Below are 22,090 nucleotides of genomic sequence, written 5' to 3' on the forward strand. Positions count from 1 at the left end.
TTGGTAAGAAGCAGTTGTATGGCTATGTCTCAGCTGCTTTCCATTCCTTATTTTCTAAAACGACCCATGTACTCACCATCATTCTGTTTATGAATTTGAGTCATCAACTACTTGGAGGAACATAGAACTCTCAAATGGGCCCAGAAAAAGGTCCAGTTAGCTGTCTTTTTTAGACAGTTTTTGACTTTTGCTCATGTTAGGATATTATCAGAGTTGGCTCTATGAAATATTTGAAGAAAGTGCACGGATGGGCAGCTGTTCGAGGCAAGGTGAAAATCAAAGTTATATCTGGCCCATAATTCTGGCCTTAAGCTGCTGCCTCCTCCTTCATTTATTTTTGATAACATACTTAATTGGTTCCATGTGGGCAAAGCAATTTACCCTGAGATGATTATTTCCGCCAGTGGGAAATGCAGGCTCAGCCATCTGTGAGGGCGAACACTTGGCTCCTGCAGATGAAGTGTCTGAGTGTTTGCAGCTTTCAAAGAAGCCAGGTAATTTTACAAATTAAAAAAAAAACCCCAAAACACAAGTTCTGTTTATGAAAGGCAACACTCTAAGCAGCAAAGCAAGCAAATGATTAGTGCTAAGCAGCCAGTAACACAGCCTTCTCACTGTTGGTGAGAAGGCCTGACATTCCCTGTGGATCCTTGTCCTTAAATGCCAAGGAGGCCTGGTGTGCTGGGCCCTCTCTGGAGCATGACTCATGGGATGCCTCCCACCTGAGCGTAGATGCAGGGCGAGGAATACAAGAACCTGGAGGACGGTCTCGTAGGAAGGCAGGAAGAGATGACTCGGGTGAGGAGAGCAGGGGATCAATAGGAGGGCTTCTTGGAATTATGCATCCCTTGGGCTGGAGCTGGGACCCTGTAGTGCATCCACATCCCCACGTGTCCTCAGCATGCTACCCCATTGGACACTGGACATTGGACATGGGCCTGAGAGGCCCCTTAGGAGGGTCACCTCTGCACAGACAGCATGTATTTTAGCAATGAAGACTCTCCTCTTAGCTGATACTTACCATTCCCAGGAAGTCTTAACCATGTCACATCTGACCAATAAAAATATTAGATTGAACCAAAGAAATTGCCAATTTTGTAGGTAAAGAATGGTCAAACATCAGAAGATTTTTAATGATTGAACCTATTATTTATATTTACATGTTGACATGCCTACATAAGTTGACACAAAAATAAATTGTTGGAAAGCCAGAGTGCCTTTTTTAGTTGAAATTTGTATTGAGATAATTGTAGATTCAAAAGTAAGAAATAATGTAGACGGATTCTGTGTATATTTTACCCAATTTCTGCCAGTGGGAACATTTTGAAAGACTGTAGAATAATAACATAACCAGGTTATTGACATTGATATGTCAATCCACCAGTCTTATTCAGACCTCCCCAGTTTTGCATGTGTTCATTTGTGTGTATTGTGTGTGTGTGTGTGTGTGTGTGTATTTATTTCTACATGATTTTATCACATGTAGGTTTGTGTATCCACTACCAAGTCAAGACACTAAACAGTTTCAGCGACACAAGGATTCCTCCTGTTGGCCTCACACCCACCTCCCTCTAATCCTCCCTACTACCATTCCCATCCTTAACACCTGGAAACCACTAATCTTTCCTCCATTTCTAAAATTTCCTCATTTTAAAAATATTACCTAAATGGAATCATGTTACAGCATATAACCTTTTGGGACTGACTTTTTTCATTCAGCATAATTCCCTGGAAATTCATCCATGTTGTTAAATGTATTAATAGTTCATTTTTATTGCTGACTAGTATTCCATAGTATGGATATACCATAGTTTGTTTAACCATACACCCTTTAAAGGACGTCTGGGTGGTTTTCAGTTTTTGGCTATTATGAATAAAGTTGCTGTAAAGATTTGTATAGATTTTTTGTGTGAGTTTTCATTTTTCAGGGGTAAATGCCCAAGAGTGCAATTGCTGAATCATATGGTAGTTGCATGTTTAGTTTTTTAAGAAACTGCCAGGCTATCTTGAGAATCCTTTTAAAAAAATGAAAATGTCTCACTTCACAATTCAAGATTCTGTGCTCAGTCTAAAATGTTAATCTTTTCTCTTGATCCTTTTTGTAGCCACACCATATCCTGGTGGATTTAAGTGTTTCACCTGTGAAAAGGCGGCAGACAATTATGAGTGCAACCGATGGGCTCCAGACATCTATTGTCCTCGAGGTAAACTCTCAGTAGACAGATTGGGGTCCCCAGAGCTGTCCATGAGTGAAAAGCCCTGCTGACTCTGACACATGCAGAGAGAGAGGCATGCTTGCCATCTCAACCGCTTCTCTTGTCTAAAGCTGAGAGTAGATCTTTCATACCACACCAATAACTTATCATCAGAGACTCAGAGACATGAACTGATCCATAGGATTGCCCCCTTTCTCGTGAAGCATTGTTGGAGCTCCAAAAGAGGTGAGATACTTCCCAGCCCCAGTCCCAGCCAAATGCAGGACGAGAAGAGAACAATCGGCCTGTAATCCACTCTTGGAAGCGTTAGTCACTGCATAGTAACTTCCTTTATGTAAAGTATAAATCGATGTTCATATAAAGACTCCATTTATTACATAGCTTGCCAGAGGCTTCTTCTATCCTGAGACTGCATGAAAGCTAGAATTCTGAATGTCATCACTGCACAATAAAAACCCTGAGCTTTTTAAACTATTAAGTTCTCTTTGAAGGGTGAGCTGGATGCCCATCGAAGCATGAAATTTCAACTCAAAGGCCCATTTCAAAATGAAGGAGATGCTTCGTATTCATATCATATCTCATTTATCCTATTGAATTAAAGAGGAGGTTATATTTGGCTATGGAGTCACTGTTAATTGTCTGTTTTATTTTTGGAGAAAAGTCGCTTCAGTTGATGGGGAGATGATTTGGACAGAGCATTTTATTGACAAATGTTTGAGCAAGTGGTGAGATGGGCTTCGCTGCTGATCTAATTCAGTTGTTCAAATGACTGAACACACCAACACCAAATCTGTTTTTTTCAACGTAATGCAAGAGCTCTCATCCTCAGCCCAGTGAATGGCACTTTGTGTCTCCCGGATGACTGGACATTGGGAGAGCATGGAAACTGCAATTAAGAGACAAGTGTCATCTACCTAAGCCAGTACTATTTAACCCCATGAGTCCCCACCTAGGTTACCCAGTAGGAACACCTGTGGGTCTTTTCAGAATCACTGGAACCTGTGCCTGCCTATACCAGTGGTTCTCTGACTTGAGCATGATCATCATTCTCTGGAGGACTTATTAAAACACAAATTTCTGCCTCCCTCTGCCCTCCCTTCTTCCAAGTTTCTGATTCAGCAAGTCTGAGATTGGGCCTGAGAATTTGAGTTTCTCAAGCATTCCCAAGTGACGCAGATGCTGCTGGTGTGCACATCATGTATTAAGAACCACAGCTCTACACAAATTGAGCCAGCATCTCTGAGATGAGGGCCCTGCATGCGTGTTTTTAAATATCCCAGGTGATTCTAATGAACAGTCACAGGCAAGAACACCTGGGAGCTTGTCTCCCCAGTACTAGAAAGTGAAATGTAGTGTTGTCATTGCTAGATTCCTCTTGTTTACTTGGAGGTAGACATGCTAATGGGAAAGATCACAGGGAAGAGAAAAATATGGAGAAACTAAAGATTGGCTTAGTCACAAGCTAGATATCCAGCCATCTGGGTAATCAAAGATAAGTCCTGTCCACATTGCCTTCTGCAGTCACGTGCTCATTTCGGAATGAGCCAGAGTTTTCTAACATCACTGCAGAACGAACGTTTTGGTAGGTTGCTGATGGACCTGGTTAAACCACTGCTTCTCAAACTTGACGGAACATTGAAATGAAGGGGTGAAATTTTAAAACACTGATGCCTGGGTCCATTCCCAGAGATTCATATTTAAATGGCATGGGGTGCAGCCAGGCATAAGGATTTTTACAAGCTCCCCAGGTGGTTTTAATATGCAGCAAAATTTGAGAACCACTGTAAACAGTGATTCTGGACAAAAACAGGATAATTTGCTTGTTTAGCCAGTAACCTTTGTGCTGGTTCCTGCTGGGACAAAGCTGGCAGATTTGCTTTTGAAACTGTTGCCACTGGCCAGAGCTGCTGTACAGGAAACGGGGCAGTGTTCTCTCAGTGTTGCCCTAGCAGAGATGATGCAGAGGAAAGGGAGCATTGTGACTCGGTGCTCTCTTGGACTTTGGGTCATAATTCTTAGAGGTCCAGTCCAAGTCTGGTGGTCCACAAGTATGTCTCTGTCACAAAGAAAAACCAGGGGCCAGTAGCACTCAGCTTAAATTCCTCTCAGAAAAAGAGAAAGTTCCATCTTTCTTTTCTTCTTCTTTTTTTTTTTTTTTGAGTAAGTTCCATCTTGATGCTTTCATTTGAGGTCAAATCTATCCTTCTAGTGTACAGATACCTAACAGTATCAGAGATCTTGACACAATTTCTTCTTTTCCCTTTTATTTTCCTCCCACTTTTATCTTTTTGTCCTTAAATTTTTAAAGATAAATGGAAAGTTATGCCCTCAGGTTCATGACACAGAACAACCATGCCAGGCCGTTTGGGGGACCATGCAGTGAAAGATCAGAATCTGGTTTCTTCTTTCAAGGAACAGGCAGTTTAGCTGGGGAGATAAGATCTGAACATATCAAGTGTCAAAATAGCAGGACACAGGCAAGCGCCAGATGAAACATGGCATTAAATGCTGTGGCAGTTTAAGGGAAGAATTGCTACTTGGGGGCTGAGGTGGCCAGTGACAGTATCATGGGCTGGAAAGATGGCAGCAGCCCAACAAGTGGGCAATAGAGGTAAAGGTTGAAGAGGGTGTGTCTTCCAGGAAGTCACTCAGAACAAAGGCATGGAGACAGGGTTCCCCAAGTTTAGTGGATTTGGAGAGACCTGAACTGGGTAGGGCAACTAGTTTATGTCGAACAATAGTAGGGGTAGAGTCATGGAGCCAGGTTGTTTTGTGGGGCCTTGGACATCAGGTAAGGAGTGAGGACTAAAGCGAGAAGAGATGAAGCCATGCTCAGTTTCTTTCTTGACCAGCCACGTTTCTCATGAGCCACCTTGCCTTTCCTCTGGGTTTTCTCCAGATTGTACGAATAATGAAAATAATGCCATTATTATTAGATTAAAATATAAAATGTTTCTAATTGCTGAAATCTACTGACTAACCCTATATTTGTTTTTCCTGTTTGTTATTAGTTCATTTGAAGCAGCTATAGGATTACCAACAGGCTTAGGAAGGGCAGCTCAGTAGCTGCTATGGAAAGACATCCAGCTTTCTGGGACATCCCTGGTTTTTTGTTTATTTTGTGATATATATAGGTTTTAATTATCATATGACGTGAAAGTAACTTGTTGAAAGTGAAAAAAATCATTTCATGTATTTAACCTTATCTCTATGGAATAAGCTCACATCCCAAGTTGCTTAGGGGATGGCCTGAATTTCAAGAATCTTCAAAAGCTAACTTCAGTCATGTGGATGCACACAGAGACTTAGTGGCTGAGGCTAAGCTTGCTTACAGGTTCAACAGTGTTATTGTGAATCATCATTTGGTCAAGTAAGCATCAAGAAAGCCTTGCCCTAACTAGAATTGCTCTGACCAGCAGTGGTGGCTTCAGCCAGCCACTTCTAGGTAACTCAGGTTCCCCATCACTCTTAGTTTCAAAATATGTTTGTAAGTACTTCCTCCTTTATCACACTGTTATTACCTCTGGCACTTACAGATTCATGGTACCATACTCCCTCCCTAGAAATGAGAATTTAAGATGCCCTCCATAATGGACTCTCATTGCTTCATTTGCTGGGCTTCCATTTCATCTTTGGTCCCTGAGCACTTCCTTTGCAATAACCTTAATTTCATCAACCACCCATTATAAATCTGTGCAGTTTTCTTGACTTTGTGAACCAGAATGGGAAAGGATCTTGAAATCATTTTATATGAGGGAGCACTTGAAGGGACTCATGAAGGAAAACAAGAGTTGAGTGTCACATGCTCAGATCCATGTGGTTTTGCCTGTGACTTTTCTCTGTGCTACAAGATTAAAAGCTCCTTGAGAGTATAAGTGTTTATTAAGAGTCTGTGGAATTAAATGTCAAGTCAAAAACATTACAGTTTTTTAAAAGGCTTATTCTTAGGAGGATACCTAAGCCGCCAAGGATTTTATGTTCCTTCTTAATTATGAAGTGCAGATGCCTCCCTCTGAGGCAGAACCTTCTTTCAAAGTTATTGCTGATATAAAATTAGACCAAGAGAAATCTTAAGATAGAGGGGCACGTATCCTTTTGGTTCTAGCTTCTGTGCTGCTCACTATTTTTCTGTGAAAGTGAAGAAAAAGCTGGGCATGTCCCTTGACGACTGTTTCTATATACATTATCTGGTGTAAGCAGGAAATATAAATGTGATCCCCAGCTCAACTGAAGACAAGCCCCGTGGTTACAAATTGTCAGGAAAGCCTTCTTTATTGTTGACTTTTTTTCAGACAGAGCCCAGGCTGAGACAGACAACCTTTTTGTTTTACTTTACCTAAAGCTGGATTTTTTTTCCTTTTAGGCAATCTTACACTTAGGATATAAGCCCTTCAGCGTTTCTATCACTATACAGGGATCTCTACTCTAGCTGTAAACCCCGTAAGGACCCAAGGCCTTGCATCTTCTTATAGTTTATCTATTAACAGTCCCCCCGACCCCCAGGGTGAAAAAATCAATACCTTACCCAGTGTTGGCCCCTGGGATTTCCCTTACTTTCTGGAGAGTTCATCTGTACATTTACAAAAGGTATGGGTTATATGTCATCCAATACTTGTGGCTGCTGTGTAATGAGATATGTTCAGATGATATTGCTAAATGATAGTCTTAGACTTCCTCCTTTTTTTAAAATAAGTTTGTTAAAGTTTGATATACATACCAGAAAGTGAACAGATCATAAGTGCACAGCTTGTTGAATTTCCACAAAGTGAACAAGCTGTGTGTCTGTCAGCTGTGTTGAGCAATAGAACCCCAGAAGGCTACCGGGATCCCCGAGTCATTACACTGAACCTCCCAAAGGTAACACAATTGTGACTGCTGTCACTGAGCTTTATATAAATGGAACCATGCAGAATGAACTCCTTTCTTTCCCACATTCTATATGTGAAATTCAGCCATGGCTTTGTGAATAGCAAAGTCATTCTTTCTCACAGATGTATAGTAGATCATTATGTAAGTACAGTAAAATGAATCCACCCCACTGTTGATGGACCTTGGGGTTGTTTCCAGGTTTTGAATGCTCTGAGCATCCTTGTGCATGTCTTTTGGTCACGTGTGTACGCATTTCTGCTCGGTCTGTCCCAGGGAGCAGGGTTGCCGGGCATGCAGCACATAACGCTTTGGCTTTACCGGATCCTTCCTACCTGTTTTCCAGACTTGCTGTGCCAATTTATACTCTCCCCAGCAGTGGCTGAGAGTGCCAGTTACTACACAACCTTGTCAACACTTAGTATTGACAGAAACACTAGAAGCTAGAAGTTAATGGAATGACATTTTTAAAGTGGTGAAAGTAAATGACTGCCAGCCTAGAATTCTTTACTGAGACTGTCAGCCTCCTTTCTCTGTACTTTCCTTCTCTCCAGCTGCCCTACAAGCTCTGAGTTCCTGTTTGTGCCTCCCAATCCCCTTAAGACTGACAGAGGCCCAGCTCAGCTTCTCTGCCCCTTCGCCCAGCTTTCTGCCTGGCTTCTTCGCCCCTCCACTTGTGCTCCTTTTGAATCAGCAGGTGCCTCGAGGGAAGAACAGCTAGAGAATGCCAAGCTCAACTCAATGCGTTCATTTCGCTGGTATCTTGCTCCACCAATCCTATTTGCCCTGGTGGCTCGCCTATGCTTTCACACAGATTTTTGTTGTTATTTTTATTTTATCGGACTATTTTAATTTTGTTGTACCATTTCTTGGTAAGAAGGTATACGCCACTCCATCTCAGCTGGCATTGTAATTCTCAGATTTACTCTTTAATTAGAATTTTTCCAGCAGTTTTCTAACCAAAAGTACTACTAGCAACCTAAACAAGATTTTTTTTGTACTCTGAGAGCATCTAACCTACTCCAGTTCACAGTGTTTTTGTCCAGGTGTTTTCTGTTAGCACAGTGGCCTCAGGTAGGAAGCAGCCATTTGATGGTTTTGCCTTACCGCTTTTAATTACTGTCCACTGTAAAGTCTGGTTTACTTGCACTGCATTTACATGCTTTCCCATCCACCTTTTTGGCCTTTGTCTGGTAATAAGCACATTACTTTCTGAATTTCAGTGATTTGCTTTAAAAGAGAGTTTCCTCAAGTGAGTGTGTCACCTGTCCTTAAGAGGTGTGGACGGTCTTTTTTTAAAAAGAGGGAAGTATCTGTTTGGCAATTTCTTCACGAGACGCTGACTGCAGGCTAAAGGAGAGCAGTCATGACTCAATCAGGATGATGAGTATTTAGTTATTTTTAATTTCTGCCTTGAAAAATTTCTTACTTAGGACAAGAAGGGAAAAAAGTATTTTTTTAGGGGTCTCCGGAGAGTAATTGATAGGACTAAGAAAGCCAAGAGATTAATCTGATGCCTGGGTACCAGAGACCATGTGATAATTCCTTATTAGGGTACACTTTAAATAATTCAGCTTAACTGCAGCTCATTTTGTAGTTCATCCTTTTCATAAGTCTGTTTTCTTTCATCTTGGATTCTTTTTTCTTTCACTTTCATTTAACTGAACTTATAATTGAAATATAACATACATACAGAATAGTGCATGATGAATTTTCACAAATTGAGCACACCATGAAAGCAGTGCTCAGATTAAGAAATTGACCACTTTCAGCGGCTCAGAAGCTTCTTGCATGTCTGTTTTCTGTCACTGTCCCTACCACCAAGGATATTGTTATGGATTGAATTGTGTCCTTCCACCCCAAATTTGTATGTTGAAGTCCTAACCTCCAGTACCACTAAAAGTGACTGTATATGAATAGAGGGGCTTTGAAGAGATAATTGAGGTTAAATTATGTCATTAGGGTGGATTCTAATCCAGTATGACTGGTGTCTTTATAAGAAGAAGAAAGTAGGACACAGACATACACAGAGGAAAGACCATGTAAAGAAACAGGGAGAAGATACCCATGTGCAAGCCAAGGAGAGAGGCCTCAGAAGAACTTAACCTTGCTGACACCTTGGCCTTGGACTTCCAGCCTCCAGAACTGTGAAAAAAAATTTCTGCTGTTTAAGCCACCCAGTCTATGCTACTTTGTTAAGGCAGCCCCAGCCAGCTAATATGGTTATCCTCATGATTTCCAATAGCATAGATTAGTTTTGCCTCTTATTGGGTTCTTTAATAGAAATGGAATCATGCAGTATATACTATTTTGTGTCTGACTTCTTTCACTCAATATTATGGGAGATTCATCCATTCTGTTAGACCTACTTGTAGTCCACTCATTCTCATTGCTGTGTGAATATATGCCATAATTTATTTATTCATTCTACCACTGGGCATTTTTATAGTTTCCAGGGTTTTTTTGGTATAGATAGTTCTTCTATGAATGTTATAGTACTTATCATTTCTGTTGGAGATATATTTAGGGATGAAATTGCTGATTCATAGAGTATGTTTAGGTTTAGATTTAGTAGATCCTGGCAAACAATTTTCCAAAGTAGTTATACTATGTGAAAGTTGCACTTCTGGTTGAGATATAGTGTTATTTCACTTTCAAATTTGATTATACCATTCAAAATTCCAGAAATGGAAGAGATGTTATAGATTTCATAGAACTAAACTAAAATGCTTTAATTTGGTTCAACTTTGAGTTGAAGAGCTCAGATAAATGTATCCTTACCCATCCATCTCTATTCTTAATGTATTAAGTGCCTGCTATATTGTGCAAAGCCCTGTTCTATATACTGGAGAGAAGGCAGACATGAACAAGAATGGGCCTTATTCTCAAGAAGATTATAATCTAGAACAGTGGATCTTAACTGGGGGTGATTTTTTTCCCCCAAGGGACATCTGGGGACATTTTTGGTTGTCACAATTGTGGGTGCTAATGGCATTTAGTGGGAAGAGGCCATAGATGCTGCTAAATATCCTAACTGCACAGGTCAGTCCTGAAAAACAATTATCTAGCCCCAAATGTCAGAAGTGCTGAGGGCTTCTGAAATGATGAAGTAGATGTACTTTTCTGTTCCTCCTGCTAAGAACAACTAAAACTCCTGAACATTATATACATTAAAGAAAGAAAAAAAGACTCTGAAAGATGGATAGAAAAAAGCAGAATAGCTAAGGACCTCAAGATCCATGGAATGATTCAGTGGGGAGTTCTCTGGGTTTTCTTTTTGCCTTATATATTCCAGACTTAGAGATGAAGACACTGGCAACCTGGAAAGGCCGCAGGCACCAAGAAAATAAATTTCAACAAAAATTTTCTCTCTGTAGCCAGAAGACCAAGAAGGAGGCAGCCTAGAAAGACAGAAAACTAGGCAATAACCGCCCTACCCCAGCCAAACACCACAGAAAAAAATTGTAACCCCACCCATGCCAGCAGAGGCTTGATAGAGGGCCTAGACTTCTACCCTCAACAGGCTGTAATGAAACACACCAACCTTCCCTGGGGTGGTGTCAGAGAAGGATGAGTAGGAGACTTTTTTTGCCCCTGGATGGGAATGAGGCCTGCCCCAAATGGTGTCAGTAGAGACCATGTTGGGGGCCTGGACTTCTACCTCCATCCAACAATAATGAGGTGGTTCTCCCTGGCACTTCTGAGATTGTGTTGGAGGAGGCCTCATGGAGAGTCAGAACTTCACCAGTGCCCAATGGTAATGAGGCCACACACACGCCTTGTGGCATCAGTAGAGGCCACGTGGGGATCATTAACAAGGCACTTCTACCACTCTCAGCCAGGATGGTATCATAGGAAACCTAGCAGGGAACTGGAAATCCCACTTCCACCCAGAAATCATGAGGGGATCCCTCTCAGGTGTGAAAGGGGACACAGTGGAGAACCTGGTCTTCTACCTCGACCTAGCAGTAATGAGGCAGCACCCCTTCCTTCCCCTTCTGGGACTGTGTCAGAGGAAGTCAGCTAAAATGGAAGGTTTAAATAAGATCAAGAATGTCATTGCATAATACCAACATGTCTAGGTTTAATCAAAAATCATTTGTCATACCAGGAAGATCTCAAACAGAATGAAAAATGGCAATTAATAGATACCAACACTGAGATAAAAAGATGTTAGAATTACCTAACAAGGATTCAAAGAAACCATATAAAAATGTTTCAATGAGTAATTACAAACACACTTGAACAAACAAATGAAACAGTAAAATATCAGCAAAGAAATAGAAAATATAAGAAGAACCAAATAGAAATTTCAGAACTCTAAAATACAGTAATGGAAATAAAAACTCAATAGCAGAATGGAAGAGATAGAGGAAAGAATCAGTGAACTGGAAGGTGGAACAATAGAAATTACTAAATCTGAAAAACAGAAAAACTAGACTGAAAAAAAAATGAACTCAGCTTCAGGGATCTGTGGGGATACAACAAAAGATTTAATAGAGTGTCATTGGAGTCTCAAGAGTAGAAAGAGGGCAGAGCTGAAAAAATTACTCAAAGAAATACAGGATGAAACTTTCCAAATTTGGCAAAAGATAAACTTGCAGATTCAAGAAGCTGTGTGAATCCCAAAGGGGATAAAACTGACTAGAGAAATCCACACAAAGACACATAATCGTCAAACTTCTGAAACTAAAAACCAAGAAAAAATATTGAAACAGCAAGAGAGAAAGAACACCTTATAGGAGAAAAATTATTTGAACAACAGAAAAGTTCTTATCAGAAACCATGGAAGACAGAAAGAAATGGCACAGCATTTTTCAGGTGTTGGAAGAAAAAAAGTCAATGTAGAATCCCACATCCAGAGAAAATATCCTTTAGGAAGGAAGTGGGAAACAAAGACATTCTCAGATGAAGGAAAACTAAGAGAATTTGCCACCAGCAGACTTACCCTACAATGGTTAAAGTAAATTCTCTGTGCAGAAAAGAAATGATAAAAGAAGGAACCTTGGAACATCAGAAAGGAAGAAAGAACACGGTAAGCAAAAATATGTCTTTTACAAAACGATACAACTGTCCTTCTCTTGAGTTTTCTAAGTTATGTTTGATGGTAAAGCAAAAGTTATAATGCTGTCTCATGTGGTTCTGAATGTATATAGAGGACTATTTAAAATAATGTTATGGTAAACAAGTGAGGTTAATAGGACATAAAGAGAAAGATTTCTACACTTCCCTTGAAGAGATAAGATGATGATTTCAACAGACTGATAAGTTATGCATATAATTTAATACCTAGAGCAACTGCTAAAGAGAATTTTTACAAAGAGATATACTCAAAAACACTACAGATAAATCAAAATGGAATTCTAAGAAATATTTAAGTAACCAACAAGAATGCAGGAAAAACAAAATAGAGTGACAAAAAAATAGAACAAACATAAAACAAAAATTAAAATGGTAGAATTAAGCCTTACCATATAAATAATTACACTAAACATAAAATTTAAAGAAATGGTTTGGCAGAGTGTTTTAAAACACATGACTCAACTATATGCCATCTGCAAGAAACTCACTTCAAATGTAATGCTGTAGGCAAATTGAAAGTAAAAGGATGGAAAAAATATATCTTGTAAACATTAATCAAAAGCCTTCAGAATAAAAAAAAATTACTAGAGGCAGAGAGGAACATTATATAATGATAAAAGGATCAACCACCAAGAAGACATAGCAGTCTTAAATGTGTATGCACCAAGTAACAGACCTGAAAAATATGTGAAAAAGAATGATAGAAATGAAAGGAGAAACAGATGAATCTACAATTTTAGTTGGAGACTTCAGCAAAACTCAACAATTAGATAGACGGCTAAACAGAAAACCCACAAGGATATAAAAGAACTCAACAATATAATCAACCAACAGGATCTAATTGACATTTATAGACTACTCCACCCAATGACAGCAGAATACACGTTCTTTTCAAGTGTCCATGGAACATATACCAGAATAAACCCTATCTTTGGCCATAAAACAAACCTTAACAAAATTTTAAAAATGGAAATCATACAGAGTGTGCTCTCTGACACAATGGGATCAAACTGGAAATCAATAACAGAAAGATAACAGGAAGATCATCAAACTCTTGGAAACTAAACAACACACTTCTAAATAATCCATGAATCAAACATGAAGTCTTAAGGGAAATATAAAAAGACAGTGAACCAAATGAAAATGAAAATATAACATATCAAAATTTGTGGGAGACAGCAAAAGCCATGCTGAGAGAGAAATTTGCAGCACTAAATGCATACGTTATAAAAGAGGAAAATCAATAATCTAAGCTCCCTAATAATCCAATAATCCCTAATACTCTTTTTTTCTATTTTTAGAAAAAAGGACATCTGAAATAAACACAACAAAACTAAGCAGAATAAAGAAAATAATAAAGATGAGCAAAAATAAATGGAAAAATGTAGGATAATAAAGGAATACTGTGAACAATTTTACAAACGTAAGTTTGACAACTTAGATGAAATAGACCATACCTCAAAAAACGCAAGCTACCAAAATTCGCCCAACATTAAATAGATAAATGTGAAGAGCTCTATAGCTATTAAGAAAAATAGATTTGTAATTTAAAATCTCCCAAAGAAGAAATCTCCAGGCCAGATGATTTCACTGGAGAATTCTATCCCGTTTTTAAAGAAGAATTAACATGAGTTCTATACAATATCTTCCATAAAATAGAAGAGAAGGGAACATTTTTCAATTCATTTTATGAATCTGGAATTATTTGAATCCCAAACCAGACAAAGACAGTATAGAAAAAACCCTACAGTCACAAACATCCTTAATAAAATATTATAAAATAGACTTTAGCAATATATAAAAATAATTATGCACCATGAAAAAGTTGGGCTTATTCCAGGGATGCAAGGATGGTTCAATATTTGAAAATCTATCAATGTAATCCACAGCATTAAAGATTAAAAAATCACATTTTCTTATCAACTGATACAGAAAAAGCATTTGGCAAAATTCAACACCATTCATGATTAAAAACTCTTAGCAAAATAGGAATAGAGAAGAACTTCCTCAACTAGAGAACATTAAAAACCTATACCTGATATTATACTTAATAGTGAAAAACTGAATGCTTTCCTGTTAAGATCGAGAACTAGGCAAGTATGTTGCATTGACCACTCTAATCCAATGTACTGCTGAAAGTTCTACCCAGTACAATACGGCAAGAAAAGGAAATAAAAGGCATACAGGTTGTAAAGGAAGAAAGAAAACTGCCCCTTATCACAGATGACATGATTTTCTATGTAGAAAATCCCAACAAATCTACAAAAAACTCCTAGAACTAGTAAGTTCAGCAAGGTCATAAGCTATTAAGATAAACTCACAAAACTCAACTGTCTTTATATATAGATTACCAATTAATGTGGTCCCTGAAGTTAAAATATAATATCATTTATAATTGTTCATAAAAATTAAATACTTAGAATAAATCTAACAAAGCATGTACAGGACTTGTATGCTGAAAACTACAAACACTAATGAAAGAAATCAAAGAAAACCAAATAATTGGAGAGATTTACTATGTTCATAAGTGGAAAGACTCAGTGTAGTAAAGATGTCAATATTCTCCAAATTGATATACAAGTTTAACATAATTCCTGTCAAAATCTCAGCAAGACTGTTGTAGATATAGACAAAATTATTGTACAATTCATATGGAAAGGTAAGAAACTAGAATAGCTAAAATGATTTTGAAAAAGAGGAATAAAGTGGGAGGAATCAATCTCTCTTTCAAGATTTATGCTACGGCTACAGGAATCAAGACTGGTATTGGCAAAGAGAGAGAAACATAAATCAGTGGCGCAAAATAGAGAACTCAGAAAGAGACACTCAAAAATATGCCAAATTTAATTTTGGCAAGGACGCAAATGCAATCCAATGGAGGACAGATGGCCTTTTCAACAAATCGTGCTAGAGTAATTGGATGTCCATGGGTAAGAAATGAACCTCGGCCTAAGTCTTACACCTTTGTCAAAAGTTAACTTGAAATGAATCACAGACTTCAATGTTAAATATAAAACTATATAAGATTTAGGAAAAAAACACTGGAGGAAATCTTTGGGATCTAGGGCTAAGCAAAGATTTCTTAGACTTGATAGAAAAAGCATGATCCGTAAAAGGAAAACCGATAAATTGGACTTCATCAAAATTAAACACTTTTGTGCTGCATAAGACCTTGTTGAAAGAATGAAAAGGCAAACTACAAACTGAGAAAGAATGTTTGCAAATCACATATCTGACAAAGGCCTAGTATCTAAAATGTATAAAAAGATTTCTCAAAACTCAACATTTAAAAAAACAAAGTAATTAGGAAAAGGGGAAAAAAAAAAAAAATGAGTCTTCACCAAAGAAGATAAATTGATGGCAAATAAGCATATGAAAAGATATTCAACATCATTACCTATTAGAAAAATGCAAATTAAAAACACGAGATGTCACTATACATCTGTCAGAATGACTAAAATAAAAAATATAGCAACACCAGCAAATGTTGATAAGAATTAGGAGAACCTAGATTACTCATACATTGCTGATGGGAGTGTAAAATGATACAGCCACTCTGGAAAACAGTATGGCAGTTTCTTAAAGAACTAAACATGCCACTACTACACAACCCAGTAATTCCAATTCTGAGCATTTATCCCAGAGAAATGAAAACTTATGTTTACACAAAAACCTCTATACAAATGTTGATAGCAACTTTATTAATAATATTTCCAACCTAGATATCCTTTCAATGGGTGAATGATTAAACCAACTTTGGTACATGCATACCATGGAATACTCCTCAGCAAGAAAAATTTACAAACTGTTGATACACATAACAACCTGGATAACTCAAGTGAATTAGGCTGAGTGAAAATACGCAATCCCAAAAGTTTATGTATTGTATGGTTCTATTTCCATAACATCCTTGATATAACAAAGTTATAGAAATGGTGCACAGATTAGTGGCTACCTCAAGGGTTAAGGAGGGAGTGGAGGCAGGAAAGAGGGGGATGTGAGTATAAAATGTCAGTATCCTGATTGTGATATTGTACTATAGTTTTACAATATGTTGCCATTTGGGGAAGTTGGGTAAAAGGTACATGGGATTTTTCTGTATTATTTCTTACAAATGCATGTGTATCTATAATTATCTCAAAATAAAAAGTTTAATTAAAAAACAAACAAAATCAGCCAGTAAAAAATATATGCCAATTGTGCCAAGGTTGAGAAACCCTTATCTGGAAGAAAAATCAAATAAGAAAGCTAAGAAAGGCTGTCAACCTGGTTGGGAGGCAAATCAAAGAAGATATCATGGAATTCATCATATTTGGATTGAGCCTTGAAGAACATCAAGTTTCTAGGAGCAGAAGATAGGAAAAAATCTTGTGTTGTAAAGAATGGTCAGAAGTTGTGGCATGGTGGCTCAAGGTATCTAGTAGGCATTGACGAGGTAGTCTGGGACCTAGATCAACGAGAACCTTCAATAATAACTGCTGAGTTTCAAATGCCAAGCTCTGAGTTATAAATGTAATTGTTGCTTCTACCAGGGAAGCACTGTTGTTCCCATACTCTTGACAAACAGCTTCAGGGGCAAAGAGAAAACAACAGATCATCTACTGGCCATTCTGGTAGGCCAAATAAACCTAGCAGTGTGGAGTCAGGGCTCCTTGACAGCTCGGTGGTCTTCATGCTTTCATAGGCAGTGAGTGAGTGGCATGATCTGACCTTGGTTTCAGTCATCTATCTGGTGGTTGTTGGTTGTTGGCACCTGCATTAGAAAGGAGAGAGGTCAGAGACAAAGAACACAAGAAGTGATGACAAAGTGCACAGGTCCTGCACTGAGGAAATGGAAAATGGAGCAGAAAATATTAGATGGATAATGGAGACATTTCAGAGGACTTGGAGACACTCACCTTGGGAAGAGAAGTCTCAGCCGATTCTGAAGTTTCTAGTCCAAGATGGAGGTGCCACATCTCAGATGTCCCTTCCTGAGATAGAAACACAGGAAGATAAACAGGTAAGATGGGGAGGAAGGTAATGTGATTGGTTTGAGACACATGAGGTGTCCTCGAGGTCCTGCTGGCAATGTCCAGGAGACTTCTCAGTTGGAAATTTGGTTTTATAGCTCAAGAGTGAGAATCAGACTGAAGATGTTTCAGTGGAGATTGGATGAGGTGACTTGAGTGAGAAGAGGTTCAAGAACAGAACATGGGGGAATATCTACCTTCAGGTTAGGGAAAGTTTTGGAAGAGAAGAGATCAGAGATGCAGAAAATGAAACTCTGAAGTCCAGGGAGGAGAATCCCACAGAGAAGATTATATATAGTAGATCCCAAAGCTGCAAAGAAATCCTTCGGGATCAGATATGGCAGAAGGGCATTGATTCGACACTTAGAAGACCTGGAAGGAGCTTAACAGGATGTGAAGGGCTGAGTGCACAGTAGGGAATCAGGCAGGGCGTGTGCTGGCAGATGCCACTAGCCTTTTATTTTTCAATATAATTTGTAATATTATGATTAAACTTATTTTCCTCCCATTAACTTTCTTGCACATGGTGAACTGAATACATACATATGTATGTATACATACATACATTATACGTATAGTTTGTAAAGGAACTAGAACTAATGGAGCCACAGAGAATAACTGAGTGTTGAGAAAGCCTTTTTTTAAAGAGTTAGTCATTTTTAATTCAAATCATTTTGTGTATGTTTTGTTTAAATACAGTTTCTGTTATTGGAAACTGAATATTGGTGGGTAAATGGAAATTAAAAGCTTTGAATCTTTTCTTGATTTCAGAACTAAATTATGGTATTTCCGTGTGTGTGTGTCTGTGAATCTCATGAAAATTATATTTTGTGTTATCCAATAGTTGATTAAACGCTCTTACCCAGTTCTGATTTTAGCTGAATGCCTGTGAATCTCACAGTAAAAGAGTTTTGTTTCACAACCTCTGGGAATACCATGCAGTTGCAGAATATGAGATTTTAGAGGCTGAAACTAACCTGGTAGAAATTCAAATCCATCTTTTATCTTTTAGATAAAAGCCTTTGAAATCCTTTTAGTGTGAAGTTATCAGCAGGCTTGATTCTCATATAACCTCATTACTAACCCAAGGATTATTCAAAATGCATGGAGAGCAAGGCTCTGTCGCTGAACCTCGGTTTTTGTCAATTCTGCAGTCCAGTGATAAGCCACATGTGTCCACCTAGTTCTGCTTGGGAAGTCCAAGATTTGGGTGCCTGCTTGCCCCCATCCCCTTGGAGATCACAATACAAACTCAAAGCTGTCTTAAGTTGTGCGCTAAAGAAACCTGTTCAACTTTGAGCATTTCCAAAACTTATTTAAACACAGAACCTTTGTCCACATTAACTCACATGAGAATTTTGTAAGATGAGAGGTGGAATGGATACTTTTAAGGGATTTCTGCTTCAGATCTAAGGTCTCTACTACTGGAAGTAATGGGTATTCTCAATATATCTTTGTTTTATGGATTGTACTTGGTTGAAGTATAAGAAAAATTCTTATTCAGCCTCATCACTGATTGCCTTTCTCCCCCTAGAATGGCAAGAATTGGCTTATTAGGTACTGGGCTCATACTTATTTTCCTGAAAAAAAAAGATTTATATTTGTCTCTACTTTCATTCTATGGAATAGCTTCCAATTAATAAATTAAAAGAGTTTGATATGGACATAAAAGTATGAATAAAAAGTAGTTGTATCAAAGTTCAGCAATTATTTTAAGGCTTACTTAAAACAAGAGAATTCAATACTTGGGGGACAAACCTAATTTCCAAAACTGAAACCATGTAATGATTTACTTATTCCATAAATGTGTGATCTTATCTGCTCAGATTTACATTTGGAGCAATAAAGCCTCGGGCAGCTGCTCCTGGTTGTCTGCAGGAAGAGGAGACAGGAGATAAGGACATTCCTGTTTTTATTGCTTTCTTGAGCATCTCAAGTTGGGATGGGGGTGGGAACGGCGCACCTCTCATGGCCATAAACTTCCGAGTCTGATAGTAAAGAAGAAAACCAGTTCTCTCCGGAAGACGTGGCACATCTCTCCGGGCACTGACCTCCATTTGTTAAAACCTGCCAAAGGCTTAAAAATATAAAGAAATCAGAGGAGAGCTACCACCTCCTCTTCATCAGAAAAACAGTCCCTCCAATTTTAAAATATTTTAGAGCTTTGGGAGAATCATTGCCGGGTGCAAAACTTTCAACTTTTCTTGTGAGCTCATAGGGTGACCTTACTTACCCTTCTCCCAAAGAGCTCTCTAGGATCCTGAGCAAGCTAGGGACTGCCTTATTCTGGTCCCAATGACAAAATTCTGGTTGAGGTGCAGTGTGGAGACAGCATTTGGGGGAGGACATTGATGCAGACTCAGTCCAGGCACACCCACCAGTAGTGCCGCCATTGGGAAAGTCCCTGCCCTTAGCAAGACTGTCAGAGGCCACTCGGGTTCCTGACAAGTCAGGGTGTCTAGGAAGATTATTAAAATGCCGGAATTTTCATGACTCCCAAGATGTGTCACTGTGGTCTATATTAGCTCAGTCTCAGGGTCTAAAATTCTCAAGCTTTTTTTCTTTGGACATTAGTATTTTGGTTCAATGCTGTCAAAATTATGACAGAATCTGATGAGGAGTAACTTTTATTGCCTAATAAATAATATCATAGAAGGTCATAATTCCATATTAGCCACTAAATATCCAGAATGTATAAAGCATGCAAGTTGAGTCTAAGATAGGGATGAAAAACAGCTCAGTGACATTTCTTAAGAATTATTCATTTTCTTTTTCAATCTGAAAGTGGAGCAGGAACGTTCTCCTAAATCCCAGGCTTAGAAAGCTGAACACCACCTAGAGGCCTTAAAGAATTACACTGACAAAGCCATTTTTCTTTAGTCTTTAAATTACAAATTTAAAAAAAATTCTCTGTGGAATTTTGTAGTAAATCTCAAGTTTTCAGACTTCTAAGACTTAGAGGGACCCTAGAAACTCACATCCTGGTCTTCATGTGCCATCCTAGAAAGACCCTGAAATTATGCTCAGGAGAGATGATGCGCCTTAATTTTGGAACACCTTCATTGTTGGGTTAGCTTTCTTCTGTAATGAATTCTTGGATCCAGCTATGCTCATTGACAAGAAGTTCTTTCTTTTGGATAAAGTCATTTTCTCCAGATAAAATGAATCTATTTTTAATTCTTCTGGCCTTACTTGGGAATAGCTGTTTCCAAAACACACACACACACACACACACACACACACACACACACACACACACCCCAGCCTCTACTATAGTCTTTTATCTCCTTGAAAATCATTGTTACCTGCCTAACTTCTTTTCTTTTAACCCTGTGTTCTTTGTACTTTTTCACCTCCTCATCTTCCTGAAAATTGCTATGACTCTCACCTACTAAATTATCCCTCCAAACCTCTCCTTCCGTAAAAATAAAAATCAATACAGTGGCAAAATTTGTTGAAAGGCAAAGAGTGATACCACTGTATCTTGATTTATGGGGATTAGGACAGGCAGAGAGGCCACTGTTCTTCAGAAGGCCCTCCTCCTACCAGGGTGAAGTGGATCTCTCCAAGGATATCTCTGGGATTGGACACGAACTCAACCCAGTGTACATCCCATGTGCTGTTTGATCTTTTCAGGACAGTGGTGTTGACAATCCTGTCATTTCCCTTTCAGGCGGGTTGGGCTAACATTTCCCATCTCCATTAAAATGTATTTTATCTGTTGACAGAGACCAGATACTGCTACACTCAGCACACAATGGAAGTCACAGGAAACAGCATCTCTGTCACCAAACGCTGCGTTCCACTGGAAGATTGCTTGTCCACTGGCTGCAGAGACTCTGAGCGTGAAGGCCACAAGGTCTGGGCAACAAAGCAAGTGACCGGTACAACATAGTCAGCCTTCCTCCGCTCCAGATGCCTGCCAGTGTTCATGAGCAAATTCTTACTCCCCCATGTAGGCTGGCTTTTGTCTGTCTTTGTACCATTATGAGAAGATGCTTCCTTTCCTGTTTGCTCTAAAAGAATAAAAATTTATAAGAGGGCATAGGACAACCAGTATAAGTTATGTAAACACAACACCAAGAGGGTATTGAAAATTATTGTAAGCCCTTTCCTCACTCAGAAGAAAGTAATAGAGCTACCAGAAGGAAGAGGAGCAAGGGATCAATGGTAAAGCATTGCAGTTGTACCAACAAGTCATTCATCTGGGAATGGCCACGGCAATTTAGCTTTGATAACTGTCTATAAAGTGAAGCTTGTGTCTTTATTGGGATGCTGATTAGGGGAAGGTATCCCTTGGCTACTGAATCATTTGAGTAGGTGATGAGAGAACCATCTCCTTGTGGGTTTGCTTCCCTTAAACTCCATCTGGTGCCTGTATAGAAGCATTCAGTGTGAAAGGAACTTCGAGGGCAGCCTCAAAGGAGAATAGAAAGAAGCAGAGAGTGGTGGTCTGACTCGTGCTTGGAGTGGGGAATGCGCTGACTCTCCTGCTGGTTGTGCAGAGCTGGCTGTACATATGGTCTTGTACATCAGGCCTTGGTCTTTACTTGGAATCTGCCTGCGTCTCCCCATCAGGCTGCCTTCCTGGTGGTTGGGAGCAACTCCCATTCTCAGTACCCTGGAATGGCACTGTTAGTACGGGCTTCTTTCTCTTAAGAAGACACCCAATTTTCAAGCAACTTGTCAAATACATTAAGAATTACATTTTAAAATATAATCTGCCTACTTGTTCCTGGCTTGAAATATTAAAAGAAAACCCAAGGGCTTTACCAACCTGCCCCCGTGCCACCCCCACACCTCGCTCCCCCCCCCCCCCCAGCAAGTTAGGCTTGGCTCTCAGGCATTATTGTGGCTACCTTACCAAGGAGGAAGTTATAGATCAAAGAAGTGACATCATGTGCTCAGGTCACA

General features: G+C 39.0%; 1 protein-coding gene across 9 annotated transcripts in view; it reads left to right on the forward strand.

Annotated features, from left to right (window-relative positions):
* LYPD6 (LY6/PLAUR domain containing 6) overlaps positions 1 to 22,090 on the forward strand; it is a 128,307-nt gene that overhangs the window by 102,346 nt on the left and 3,871 nt on the right. For 4 of the 9 annotated variants that reach the window (XM_014831698.3, XM_044768938.2, XM_070507705.1 and 1 more), the window contains 2 exons: positions 2,106 to 2,204; positions 20,905 to 21,035. In XM_014831698.3, coding sequence (XP_014687184.1) covers positions 2,106 to 2,204; positions 20,905 to 21,035 — 230 coding nt within the window. Of the gene's footprint in view, positions 1 to 2,105; positions 2,205 to 20,904; positions 21,132 to 22,090 lie in introns of all 9 variants that reach the window. The other 5 variants (XR_011502805.1, XR_006526927.2, XM_070507706.1 and 2 more) reach the window with 3 other exon arrangements.

The sequence above is a fragment of the Equus asinus genome, chromosome 4 (genome assembly GCF_041296235.1).
Source record: "Equus asinus isolate D_3611 breed Donkey chromosome 4, EquAss-T2T_v2, whole genome shotgun sequence".
Lineage (NCBI taxonomy): Eukaryota > Metazoa > Chordata > Mammalia > Perissodactyla > Equidae > Equus > Equus asinus.